We start from the raw sequence: 14,688 nt of genomic DNA on the forward strand, positions 1-14,688 counted from the left end.
ATTATTATGAAACCAGAGCAACTAGTGAAATGCACATGGACTGCTCCGAGAACAGCCATTCAGGTCTTGACTACAGGTACCCTCTTTCCAGAAAGACATCAGTTGTACACAGTCCACCAACATCTCTCTCAAAATAAGCTTCAAAGAACAGGCCAGACTACAACTATTTTATATTAGCTTGTTTATAAGTAACACAGGAGGGTTTTTTTCCAATAAACCTATGTATGAAAGACTGATCAAATTTTAAAAGCGCACAAACTCAATGGTCTTGAGAATCTCATGTAGAGGAAAAAGTCTTTGTAACGACGCCACAGCAAGCTGTCAGCGTTCAGCACAAGACTGCACTGTCTCAAAACAACTACTCTACAATGCTCTCCTGAATTCATGCAGATTGCAGCTCTCCAAATGAACCCTTATTTATTACTCTAATGAGTTTTCTTTCTGGGCAAAGGTTACATGAAGACAGCAAGTATAACCATGTCTCTTTCTACAAGATCATGGACTTGGGGTAGCAGTGAAAGTACTAAACTGAAACAGTCAGTTGGAGAACATTTCCTTAAGGGGCTCGTTGGCCTTGTTTTATTTAGGAGACCTTACAGGGAGCCCTTAGAGAACCAGGCCACATGAAGCTGTACGAAACAAAGAGAACAGGTAAGCACCATACCACTTTGCACGCACATCTTTCTGAATATGTAAATCCCAGCTCATATAGGATCAGCCACCTTTCAGCTCAGAGTACTAAAGAAAACCTAGCCACATCACTGCCTTTTATTAAACTTGTTATACCACAACAGAAGATAACAGGTTTAATTAGAAGACATACAGACTTGCCCCTTGTACTAATGACCTTGATGATGTTCAGCAAGATGCTGTGGGAACAAACAGGATGATAAAATCTAATCATTAGAACAGGCACCAGAACAATCCTGAACCAAGGAGGAAGCAGACCAAAAGCAAACCAAAATGAAATATAAACTAGAACACTAAAACCAGTAGCCAATTAAAAAAATAACTCTGCAGGGGTGTAGTTTCTGGGACAGGTTTCTAAATTAGTCAGGATCAAAGCTAAGAAAACGTGCTAGCTTGAGGGACAAGCAGCACAGTTCAAACACCGAATCCGACAGGGTTGAAAACAATCGTTTAATTCTACTGGCATTTGTGCTAAGAGTTACTGATCTGGATCGATAGCCCATCGCCCACCCTTCTCAACATTTCCTCCCCTGGAACTATCCCCAATAGGCCTCAAAACCTTGGTTATAATCCTAACACACCTGTGTGGCAAAACGAGTCTCACCCAACATTTTCATACAAGTATATAAGGTGTCACAGTTCTCCCCAGACAGTTTGTTAAAATAAAGAAAAAGAAAAAAAGACAGCATAGATATGGGAAGTATCTTTTAAAAGACTTGTAAATAGACCACATCAAAGAGCATCGCTGAACTAGAGACTCTGAAGGACCCATATTAAAAACCTGTAGCACTTCCCACTTAAGGGCTGTATCACATCGTGTGAAGTGCTAGAATATTTTTACGATGGCAAAAGAATAACCTTTCCAGGTCTGCTCTCAGTACGTTTTCATTCAGCTTGTTAACATGAACAATCAAATATTTTCAGCCAACGTGAAGGCGTTTTAAAAATGGAAACAATTGTGCAAATCCAAGTAGGCAGGCTATAAACCATACAACCATCACTTTAAACTTGGTCATAACTGAAGTACATAGTATTCTTAACAGGAAAATAAAACCTTCACAGATATTCATGAATGTTATCTTCAAAAGAGCCAAGAGAGAAACAGCCTGTTTTCAAATACTGTCACCATAAACTAAGGGTGAAAAGCCTACGGCCTGAGAGCCAGTGGACTTTAGTTAAGATGACCTGTGGCCATATGAAGTTTCCATGTGACTGTTGAGTAATGCTAAGATCTGTTTTAATGTGTGACATACCGAAGGTGTTTGAAGGGTTTATGTGGCTTTCAACAAGGGAAAAACGTCTGCCTCTCCTACCATAAGCAAAGTTTGAGAGTTGTTACACCTACTTCATTGCTGTAAGAAACTTCCCTCTACGTTATAAACCACACCATTTATAGGATACTCAAGTTTCTGATACAAGCTCTTTTCAAGTTACAAATAATACCTACAATTACAACTAACACAGCTTTCATAAAGAGTCAAAGTATAGCCAACACACTGACAGCATCATCTGATCTCACCTTCGAAACACACGCACTCTGAGTCATTTTAGAGGAAGTGCAGTGAATGTTTGCTACACCAACTAAGTTGCTGGGAAAAAAAAATTGAGTGTTCAGACTAATGTAAAAATGGTACCACCCTTTGGGTGCATTTACAGTACTGACATTGTGGGAAATCTCACTGTGCTGCAACAAACACCTACCATTGGAGGTCTTCATGAGACAGAGGCATGCTATCAGAAGGCAGCATGCTATCCTGAGTTCTTTCTACCTTACTGCTACAAATTTCACGCCAATTATACTGATGACATTACTTTTGGAAAAATTTCTGCTGAGTCCTACACTGCGGAGACTAAGCCTTCACAACTGTGAAAGATACAGTCTGTCTCCATAAGGCAGGTACTGATTTTCACCTATAGCTATCTCTCATGAATGACTGACACTGTAAAACTATCAAGGTCACCTCAGTGTCCGCTGGCTTTTCAGTAAGTTCTGAAGACCTATGAGCCCCTCTTTCCTTTCAGACCAGTTGGAGCTGGCACAGTGGTTGAGGACCTCGGCTACATCTTCAGTCTGCCGCAGGTAGTGTGGAATGCCCCCATTCCTGGAACCATAGGAGCGCTCCGAGCAAGCACTTGATGCATCGCTGTTAGCATCGTCATCAGAGTACATCCCATAGGGCTCATATCTCCTTCTCACTGGCTTTTTCTGGAAAAGGGAAAACTCAGACTTAGCAAGTTATACATAGTTACATCAATGCCAAACCAAAAACATTCTATCCGTAATCACTAAGACTAATGTTATTGTTACAGTGACAGAATTCTGTGTTTTAAAGATGTCACCAAGCACTGCCTGCTTACCTCTCACATTAGAGCAAGACAGTTCCCATTGATTTCAATGAGACTATCTGAGTGACTAAGGGGAACAGGGCCTGCCTTCCCCAGCATGAGAGATACTTATGCCCAGTGGAATTAGCTACTGGTAATGAAATCATATGTTGCTTTACTGTCAATAACGGTCACTTCCATTGTTACAGACTCTATGATGATAAAACCTTTACTTCAAGGAAAAAAAAAAAGATAAAGAGCTGAAGGAATCTGTGCTGACATGGCACAGTCACTTTGATATTGACAACGAAGTGACTCTAGAAATGCACTGGGATATAGGCGATGACAATTTCTTTGTTAGTTTGGGCTAGGATTTTTCCAGAGGCTGCTATGGGAGTCGAGTACTCAAACCCCATTCATTTCCATAGAATGGCATTAGAGGACCTGATTCCCTTAGGTACATCTTTGACAACCTCAATCCTTACAGAAGGGATATTCAAATAATTATTGTAGCAAAATAAATTGTATGCTATACTACAAAACAAACTCTTGAATGAACCTTAGCAGAACAGGATTGATAAGACAATGTATCTGAAGACGACAATCTATATACTAAAGTGTTTGCTATAGAATTCCTTGCAGTGTCCAGTCCTGCAGTTCTCAGACTTATAAAGCCAGCAGAATTTTGCTTCTACTATGACTGCAGTATTGAAGCGTAGAAATTAACTCAAGTGCAGTATCATGGGTGTTAGCAACAAGGTGGGGAAGTTGGAAAGTAGAAATAAAAAGTCAAGAAAGCACTAGTACCTTGCTCCTGGAGTCTCCTAACAGCTGTAGGCAGGAAAATATTGAAGGGTGGGAAAAAGCATAGAGAATTATGTCAGAAGCTTATGTAGGGTTTGTCTTTGCAACAAAAACGTATAGCAAATGTGTCTTAGCAAATTAAAAAAAAACAAAAATCCACAATTTACGCAAAATAAAAGTGGGTATAATAACGCCTGACCTTATCTCCTAGCTGTTGTACTACTTGTACAGCCTACAATTTCCATTAGGAAGCTTGGAAGTGAGATTATCTATCAGTAAGTTTTTTAAATGACAGGTTTATACACAGCACTTCGTGGCTTACTTTTCAGAAACGCTGCTCTGGAAGATACCAGAGGTTTTAGTAATGATTCATTTCCCCACATGCTATTAGTACCATTTGATTTTAGAGTGTTGGAAAGAAATTCTGATGTCAGGAAACCACTATCTACAGTACAGCACATTTAATCAACTTCACTTAACCAAGTTCTCTTTCAACCTGCAGTTCTTACACCACACTTTTTTGAAGCTTAGCTTCTTTCAAGACTCCCTGGCTGACACCCCTGGCTTAAAGGCCTTACTTAGTGGCAGAGTTTCCATCACCCTTTGAGCTCTTCTGACAGATCTGAGCACTGATTCCCAGTATTAGACGCTGTGGGTTTAAGCCAAGTCCAGCTCTCAAACAGAAGCAGTGGACCCAACAGGAATTGTACACAGGGAGCAGAGGTCACAAAATGACCCACTGTGTTTTGTTTAAACTGAGTATTTGGCTGAAGCTATCTTTGGAAAAGTTCTTTTCATTTCGTACTACAGGGAAAAAGAATACTCTGCTGAAAACAAGGCTGCTGGATAAAAGCTGGCATTGCATTACTCTCTCAAAAGGAGCCTGAACACAGTTTGTAAATTGCTTCTTGTGAGAAGACAACCAAGAAAGAGAAAACTGGGGTGGTGGGAAAGAAGGGGACAACAAGATCACATTGTATCCCTAAAGTCATACAAATTCAGATTGATCAATCAAGGTAGCAGCACTGCTTGCTTTCCAGCTAAACTTAAGGACTTCCCTCTTAAGTGTTCAACCCTTTCAGATTTTAACATTCCAGTATAATGTTATTTAGTGTAAAACAGCGGAAGATTTAAAAAGGAACTCTGTAAGTCTAGCTGAAGATTAAGTCACACCTAAAGAGATCTCAGTGATCGGCAGTGAACTGGAACACTTAACGCTCTCCCCGCCTCAAGAAACCTGTGTTCAGCAACTGCTCACATCCAGGGATACAGCCTGATTTCCTTTACAGAGGCAAACCATCACCTATAATTATGCCCTGAACTGCTCTGGTGGCAAATTTGAGGTGCTGAGAACAGAAATTGGCTGACAAGCTGCTGTATTTGGTAATGAAAATGCCCATTGAGGATTCAGCCCACCAAATGTAACAGTGCTGTCTATTGTATACCGTCCTATGCTGTCCTACCTTCTATTATTCACAATTAATATGTTTTTTTTAAAAAAACAGAAAGTAGATTTTTGTAAAAATTGACATTTCTCTAGGAATACTCTAATAATCATCTAGAAATGGAGGTGACATGAGCTGGGTGATCATCAAAAATAAAAAGGAAAATGTTAGCCATACTCAGCGAAAGTGAACTAGGAAACGGAGAAAGGACAACCATCACAAACTCTGGGGACATGGTTCATTCTCCATAAAGAGTGCTCTGAGATGACTGTCTTGAGATGCATCAGGAAATTCTCCCCTCAGGTCAGGTCTAGAGCTGGAGAAGACCCATGGTATACTGGTACCCAGGTAATGCTGTACAGTAACTGCTTCTGCCTCTACATATCCTCTCTCCCCCAAATATTCAAGGTAAATCCAAAGGCTTATTTTAACACTTGTCTTCTGAAGACCAGAAAACACTTTCTGGGCTCTAGCCAAGATATACATTATAGTACAGTACAATTTTATTTTTTTTTTTAATTACAATACTTGGAAATGCACGAAATATTTGAAAGTACTAACAGACAAATACACTCTGACTGAAATGCATGGGATGGTACTGATTACCGCAAGCCAGGTTATAAACTGATCCGAGTTTTTAGCCAGGTGAAATAACACAGGACAGCAGCTTGTGAAATTCTCAGTTCTTGTTGCAAGCTGGTCAGAAGTCAACACTAACAGAGAACACACTGTTTTTCTGCAAAGTCTTCATGCAGGTAACGGGATTGATGGATATCCCTGACCCCATGGGTGCTGAGCACACCCCCAGTGCCATATGCATCCTCTGACAGCCCATGAAAGACAAACGGCTGATTCAACCCATCCTGCAGCTCTAGCACCGAGCCACAGCGGTCTATTTGATAACAACTGTGGGGAACTAACACAGAATAAGGAAACAAATATTGCTGCCAATATACCCAAAGACAACACAGCAAAAGGTAACTAACTCTACAGCATCAGACACTGACACAATCAGAACAAAGCTATTTAGAAAGAGGAGAATGTACGTACAGGTAACTTTAAGCCACTTTCCGGTGTCGGAAGCATTTTGCATTTTTCCTCTTACCAGTGCATCGGCCACAGCAGCCTCCAGATCTGTGCTTGTGCTCAGGACTCGCATGGCATTCACAGAAGCAGGCATCCTGCCTGGCTGTCCGAGTCCAAACCGGTCTGCACAAAAGATAACATTGAAAGGGATTGTTAAATGAATTCACATTCACTTTGAATCCTAATCAGGTGCCTAAGCAGCTCTCCCCACAGGCTCTGGGAACTCACAGTGCTTTTCCATTAAACACTCTTTCATCCACAGATCTAGAGAGTTTGCCATTAGAGTAAGAAATAAACTATCATTTATTGGGCCCCAGAGACAATTTTGGATCCTCAGGGCAACTTCTTTTTTTTAATTATTTTTAAGCTGGGAAGCAGGGTATCTACTTTGTGTTTCTTTTTAGACAGTTGCTGCTTCAAAGTTTTATTTTAGTGTCAGAGGCAGACAGGCCAGTCCCAATCTGGCACTCTCAGAAATAAAGAGAAAGCTTCTCATTAACTTCAGAGACAAAACCGTGCCCAGTGTCAGAACATGTTAATACCCGAGCACTCATCCATCCTGCAGCTTCTTCTCAGGCAAGGATGCAAGACTAGATTAGCCTATTTTTGCCTCAAGGCTTGATTAACCATTAGAATATCCCCCTACACCCACAGTATAAAAATAAGGTTTATTGTTTGCTTGTGAAGTGACTCCAATTTTTTATTACTGTTCTTGAGAAACAGTTTGTCACTTGAAAGCTCCAAGATATATCAAAATACATTTTTTTGATCAAACAATATCATCTCTGCCATCAAATTCAAAGGGACAAAGTTCTCAATGGTATCCAAAGCAGCAGGATTAAGTTTAAAATACCATTTAAGACTCCTAATACTACTTAGTTTATTTTATTACTTGCTCAGTCTACCAGAAAAGCTACTGAAATTAGTTTCTCTGGGCAAAGGCCAAATTCAGAATGGCGTGTTAGCAGGGATATGACAGAATCAGTGACTTGAGCACCACAGGACTCTGGCAGCATAGTCCTTCTAGATATGGGTAGATCAGATACCGTATTACTGGGATCCTGGCTCTGGTCTACAAGCAGAAAGATACTGGTTTTGGCATTCCAAGTTTTTGTTTCTGTGTGGGATTGCATTTGCTCAATAAAGACTGGGAATATCCCTCCTAGGACACACCTTACACCTCTTTTCCCTGTGCCCACACGCACCAGTAGGAGCTTTGGCAACAAATTTGGTGGTGCACGAATCAAGCTGCAGGAACCCATTTAACAGACCTTCAGCTGATCTACCTTGGAGGCACTCAACAAGCAGCAAGAGAGAGGGATCAAGTCAAACAAGTATTGTGTTACTTAATCTATATTTAATTTAACAAAGGAAATATACTATTTATTTAAACACGTAACTATATTGTGGATTTCCACAAAACTGAGGTCAAACATGATGTTCAGCAGCTTACTGTGTTTTTTGTGAAAAACACTGCACTTACCATAAAACTTCATTGCTTTTTTCTTTAAAAAAACTAATGCACTGAAATACCTTTTAAGGAGTTAACTCACACTGACATGCATAACTTAAATCAGAGACTGAAATTTGCCCGTCTACTGTACTAATTCCAAAGCTTTACCTGAGCATGTTGGAGATCAACCTACTGAGGGGAAATAGGGAAGGTTTTTTAAAATCTGAAGTATTTTGAGACTAAAAAACCCCTGTATTTATTTCAAATAGAAGTGTTACCTATCAAAGTTTACTGTTTCTCAGAGTTATGTACCCAGACAAGACATTTCTGATTTACAACAAAAGCACGTTTTCTACAAAACACATTACAAGGGAAAAAAAAAATAAACAAACTTCTTAGAACTACTGCCAAAAAGTAATCAAATCATGACATTTCACAGAAAAATAAAAATTGTATGTGTTATTACTATCCCCTTTTTTAATGCATTTGGGTTGAAGAATAATTTCAAATATTTAGGTGAAACAGTACTTCATCCCTAAAATGGAAAGATCTGTACATTCTTAATAGAAGCACGGAAAATGAGAATACATTAGGTCTGATTGAAACTGAAGTCACTACTACAGAGATATACACCACAAAGATGTACAGAAAACAAGTATTTTTCTAAGTGCAAATGTTATCTGGTACAGTACAAAGGCTGCAAATGTTGAGGCAAGTTCTAGACTTTTATATTTAAACCCAACTCAATGTATTACTCAAGTGTTACTGAGATCAGAATTTGGCTTTAACTTTTGAGATATCATAGCATCAAAAAAATACCACTGTCATTCATTTTCACGTAAATTTAGTATTACATTAGAAAAGGGAAGATAGTTGTTGGGTTTTTTTAAAAAAATGAAGAACAGAATGACAAAGTAATTCAGTTGTAGGCCAGTTTAAATACCCAGCATTAAGAAACAAAATTGAGCTTTTTTTTTTTTAAACTAAGTACACTGTGGCATGCTGGCTTTTATCTGCCTCCAAGGCTATCAGGAATTTTCTTAAGTATTTCATTCAGTGATCTTTAAATTCGTAACACCCAAGTCACTCCGGGCTTCTCCCCATGACACTGTTGCCATACCCGAGTACAGGAGCGAGACCTCAGGGGAGACCTCAGCATGTCTCTGACATGGGACTGGGATTTGGCTCTAGGAATAACCAGTACAGGCAAGCCCAATGTTACTGGGCAAGAAATAAACAGAGTATGCTCTGGCCTTATTCCCATGTCTCCCTGGCTAGATTAGTTTTACTTGTCACAAACTCAGTGAAAATTTGCAATCACCATTTTTGGCCTGATTTTTGTCATTTTTAGGGAGATTTTGGCCTTCTTTAGGACTCAGTGTAACTGTATACGATTCGGACATGCTTTGTACCAAACCACAGGAGCCAAACGTGAAGTGACTATCACAGGCAGCTGAATGCAAACAAAGACTAAATCCACCTTACAATCAAGGTGTTTTACATCTTTTCAACGATTTTTGTTTATACAGATTCAAACTTTTACTTTGAAAAATGCCAGTCAAATCAGCTTGCATTGTTTCTGCTGAGTAACCTGACACAGGAAACTATTTGAGCGTTTTAGTTAAGTGACAACTGTTTAACTAGAAATTTATGTTTATGAGAAACACACTATTTTTCACTCCCTACCTGAGAGGGGTTATATTAAATAACTTTCAGTATCACTAATTCCTCACACAACTTTAGCCTCCAAGAAAACACTGAGGCGCTCATCTTCTACATCATCTTTGTCCCCACAACTAAGTCTCTGTTGTCCCAAAGCTAGCAGCCCTCACTCATTTACTTTTAAGACTCCCAGTGAAATATCCTGATTTCAGAGGGAGTTACAGGTTCTCCACAACTGAGAATCGAAGAAGCAACTGGAACCTGTGGATTTTTTTCATTATATGTAACCACTAGTCTCCTGATGCAAAGCCCAGTGAAATTAAGAGAATCATTCTTTCAACAACTTCCATGTACTTTGGACAAGGCCTTCAGAATTATATGGAGGATGCATCAGCATGTGTTATGCTCCAAATATGTTATTTTCCATTTTGAAAGCTCATCAGGTGCTTTATCCTTGCTGATCTTGTCTATTTTGGAAGGGATCCCACAAAGAACTTTTATTAACAGAGACAGGAGGAGTCCAGAATATTTAGTAATAAATGGGATGAAACCCACTGACTGGGATCCGGTCCTAGGCACTGGGAACTGCTACCACAGCTAAAGAGGAAATATAAACAGAAGTTGCAAGTGATCTGCATCCATCAAGATTTAGCCCATGCTGCACAACTGATCCAATTTACTGGAGAACTGAGAAAGCCCTGGATCACCCTTTGTTTAAACACTGTTCACAACGTTCCTAAAAACACGTAAAATTAAAAAACATCCAATAAATGAAATTCAAAACAAAAATCCACGTTGAACAAAAACAGAACAGAAAGCCCCACAGCGGTGAGAAGCACATGCCAAGTGCTGACTGATGCACGTGATGGCAAATGTTAAGATGGCGTAAAACAAGACCACGTATAAGAAGCGGATTCATGCAGTTAGCGCTTGTTCACCTGACTGCCCAACAGAATCAGCAGTGGAGAGAGCACTAGTGGACCTGGAATGACGTCGAGAAGCTGCAAGTAGAAGGAATGGCAACACCCACAGGATTAACACACATTTAACCCGAGACAGAAAATGCCACAATCCAAAGGGGATGCATGTGACTGCTACCAGTAAAGGTGTTTCATAGTGACAGGGAAATGATGCTGTATATGAATGCACACGGATACAGTGCAAGCCCCACAGTGACATGTCCATCTGTAGCTTTCCCCGCTTTCCCCCATGTCCGTAAACACGATGCGTGACAAAACTCATTTGTAACAGTCCCAAATCCAGTGCAGTTCAGAAAAAAAAATAAAAATAAAACCAAACACACCCCAGTGCACATCAGTCACGTTCCAGACCCACAGATCTGGAAGACAGCCATCATGAGAACGTGGAGCACAGAACTACAGAGCAGGATTTAGATGTGTCTGATCTAAACCCCGAAGTGAAGCCATGATGAATGGATAGGAATTGTGCTTGCAAGTATTTTTCCACAACATTCTAGCCTATGCATAAAAAAACACCCAACATTAACAAAGAGAATGAGTAATGACGTAAGCAGAAAGAGTCATACAGGGAGGTCAGCCAACCACTGCATGTAGGTCCCCAGGTTGGGTTTCTTTTCCAAGTAAACACGCGTACACACATATCATAGCTGTTGCTACTACCAAAAGTCTGTTGCTTTTAACAAATTTTGCATACACGTTTTCTTGAATCTATGTACATGTACAGATAATCCGAATATGCACATCATACCCCTATCTGGAATTACACCACATGTATACAAATTGTTAATAGCAACGGAGCACGCACAGTAGCAGAAGACCTGAAGCCAAATATAGCTCCCACTTCAATTCCCAGTTGTCAGCAGCACATCAATCACAAAATGCCTTTGGATAGGTTTTCAGTTCTTGGATTCAGCATAAAAAGGTGAGTTCTTTATGAAAGCAAATAGAAAGCTGGTTGAGTCATTTCCAAATTACAAAAATTTAGTTTTTCTAAAGAGGTTTTCCCAGTGTCTAGCAATGACACGCTCACCTAGTTCAAAGCAACTGTCCCAAGAAAGAAACCAATTAATCCTTTGAGCAGTTCATCACCAGAGACTCACTGAAGGCCTTGTTGCTTTAACGTCATTATTAATACTGTCAAGAAACTGAAAAACTAAAGCAGAATCACCTCCTAATACAAATACGCTTTGCCAATTATGCATATATGCATGCAGTAGAAAAACTGTAAGTCTTCCATTTAAGACAAAATATTCATAAACACAAATACTCTTATAAAACAGAAATGAACAAAGTGAGAAAAAATTACATTTGAGTAATTTCCCAGCCGTGAGAGCTTGATTAAAAGTTTTACAGAATATGCAAAGTGGTCTAACTATGGAGAACACATGCATTTATTCTAGAGAACAATTCCACTGACACCACAAGTTAACTCATGAAAGATTTGCAAGGTCAGTGCAGGATTATGGACTGAACCTCACAATTAAGATTCTGAGCTCACAATTGCTTTCTCCCAAGCCATCCGCTGTGCCCCTGTGGACATCACTGCAAGATTCAAGGCCCATGAAGAGAGAGGAATAACAAAACAAAAAAACCCAAACAAACAAAAATCACATCTCTGCAAGGAGGCTGAGCATAGAGTGACTCTTCACTGGTGTTTCCTAACTTAGAAAGCAAGATGTTTGGTGCACAGACATGCATACCTGCACAGCAGCCCTGAAAGAAAGCAGAGCTATTTGCAAGGTCAGGATGTCAGTGTTGACATGGACCGTAATACCATTAAATGCAAGAATCCTGTCATTTACATACAGCTAGTTTAATTATAATTCACTAATATACAAGTAAGTCTTTATGAGCAAAAATGGACCATGCACAGTAGGATTATATTATCTTAGCATTAATGTTAGATTAACTGGATTCTAGAAATACTGTAACAGAATCATATTGTATTGGCTTAAACTGACATATATGAATTTCTTTCAGATGAATTACACACTACATAATTAGCAAGTTCATGAACATGTTTGAGCTTAAAGCATTTCAATGAAAATACAAGAAAAAAAGACAACAGGTTAACAACTATACTGGGTTACTATTACATTGATACTTCCTCCCCACATTACCTTAATGACTTAATAACAATGTATTTCTAGAAATGCATTAATCTTCAGGTAATTACATGTCATGAGCTAAAATGAAATGATCCTCTCCCCACAAGAAAGTTTGTTACAAACAGTGTAATACGCATCTGTAACAGATTTTATAGTCAGTGTACGAGTCAGACTCAGTAGTGGTGGTGGTGTATAAAAGTCACACTAACTCTGACTCTGGTACACTGTGTTAATTTCTCACAACAAGGGCTCAAGTCAGTATTTCAATTAAAGTATTTTCAATAAAATAAACAAAACACAGCACAGTGACAGAGAACACTGACAAGTTAACCCTGAAATCCAGCCTGCTTATATACTTTGGCTGGAGAAAAAAAAGCTTCATTGAAAACTGAAGCTAGGCAGGTAACTATAAAAAACAAGCTACAGTTGTGTATCTGCATTCCCTTTATGGCTCTGCTGGTATCAAATCAGCTTCACTTAATCAATATGAAGTTCGTGTATTTATCTTAAAGAGCTATGAACCAAGTTCTGAATGCTAAGCTGAACTCCTCCCATTTTTCACAAAAAATTGAGATACTACAGATAATGCAAAAAAATTATTTTATAGCTCAAAATAATGAAGTTTTGAACCCCCAAACCTCTCTAATATTAACTTGAAGATTCCACTCTGCATCATCGAAATCAATGGGATTTTTGCCAAAGATTTCATATAAAGACAACCAGCCTCTGCACTGATAGCCAAATCAATAATGACAACATTTATTAAATTTAAAAGATTAAAGTACAGTATATTAATCAAGTATGAAAAGCAAACAGGAAATTTTGCCCATTTGTTTTTATTTTTCATAACCTTTTCTCAATATTGGATTAAAGTTGTAGTATTAAGCCCAAAATGCTATGTTCCACTTACACAATCATATACCTGTATTTCGTCACGATGTGCAAAATAGATCCTGTAATACCATTCTTCAGCCTTGATGAAATCTGTAAGAGCTTTTTTCTCACTTTTAATACCACATGCACAGCTATGAAATTACTACAAAGAGGGCCTGGAGAGTACCTATATTTCATGTCCGAGATGACAAGTCTTTCATACAACAAGTAACGTATTTGGGTTGAACATATGATATGGTATTTGATCAGAAACATTAAGTATCCTGCTATTTGCAGCATTGTGCAGAAAATCTTCTGCATGTGGTAAGCGTAATGAGATTTTCTATTTGTACTGTACACTTAAGCTGCACATTAATGATGCTCCTTTAAAGCCTCAGCCTTTCCACGATTTTAGGTTGCTTGAAATTTTTTCCTACAAAATGGCATGTGCAACTTGTTAGTTGATGATTGACGCTGTCATGTAAAAACTCTAAAAAAGAGCTAAGTATTGGAGGATTTAGTATAGAAATTATATACTGTTACAGTACCTGGCTGTAAGAAAATCAGACAATGAATAGTTAGTCACTCAACCACAAGCTACGATGCTACTGACTACTTCACTGTGACCTAGAAAACGGAGGCTTGCTCTCCCACAGATTTCCATCAGTGCTGTAAACTGAAGCACAGCAGCCCCATACAAGCTGATTTAACAAAACTACAAATTACAAGAGTTTTAACTAAACTATTTTCCTCTAACAGTGAAATGCTGAGAACCAGAATTGAAGCATGCAGAAGAAAACAGAAGGGAAACAGGGTTGGAAATGGGGAGTGTGTCAGGAATCCAACAGAGGACAGGAAACAGCTCATTCCACCTGGCAGTGTCTTGAAAGGGCAATCACAACAAGGGGAAAAGGAAAAAAAAATATTGACCCTTAAAGCTCCAATGCCTACATGTACTCACCAAGTGGAGGAAAGCCCCGAGCAGGGCTTGTATCTCGACTGCTCTCACGGCTGGTATCACGACTGCACCCCTGACTCATGCTGGGTCGGGGGATACGACTGCTCCGTGCTAGCATGCAGCATGGAGAGTTTCAGAGAAGGTGAACAAGTTTAATGAGGACAGAAAGCTCAAAGTCAAGTTACATTTCTGTTAGTTACGGTAATTATTACATTAGTAATTATAATTTGCAGCAGCCTGCTCAGGCTCTTTACAAACCAACTACCTTACATGCTGAACTGCGTTTGTGATGTGAAATTTCAGC

At 39.2% G+C, this 14,688-nt stretch overlaps 1 protein-coding gene across 1 annotated transcript in view; it reads right to left on the bottom strand.

Annotated features, from left to right (window-relative positions):
• The window catches only part of CLASP1 (cytoplasmic linker associated protein 1), a 181,232-nt gene that overhangs the window by 47,413 nt on the left and 119,131 nt on the right, over positions 1–14,688 (bottom strand). Inside the window, exons 22-25 of the mRNA XM_056348183.1 lie at positions 14,388–14,495; positions 6,370–6,473; positions 3,823–3,846; positions 2,652–2,896 (exon numbers count right to left, since the gene is read on the bottom strand). Coding sequence (XP_056204158.1) covers positions 2,652–2,896; positions 3,823–3,846; positions 6,370–6,473; positions 14,388–14,495 — 481 coding nt within the window. The remainder of the gene's footprint in view (positions 1–2,651; positions 2,897–3,822; positions 3,847–6,369; positions 6,474–14,387; positions 14,496–14,688) is intronic.

This window comes from Falco biarmicus, chromosome 8 (assembly GCF_023638135.1).
Source record: "Falco biarmicus isolate bFalBia1 chromosome 8, bFalBia1.pri, whole genome shotgun sequence".
Lineage (NCBI taxonomy): Eukaryota > Metazoa > Chordata > Aves > Falconiformes > Falconidae > Falco > Falco biarmicus.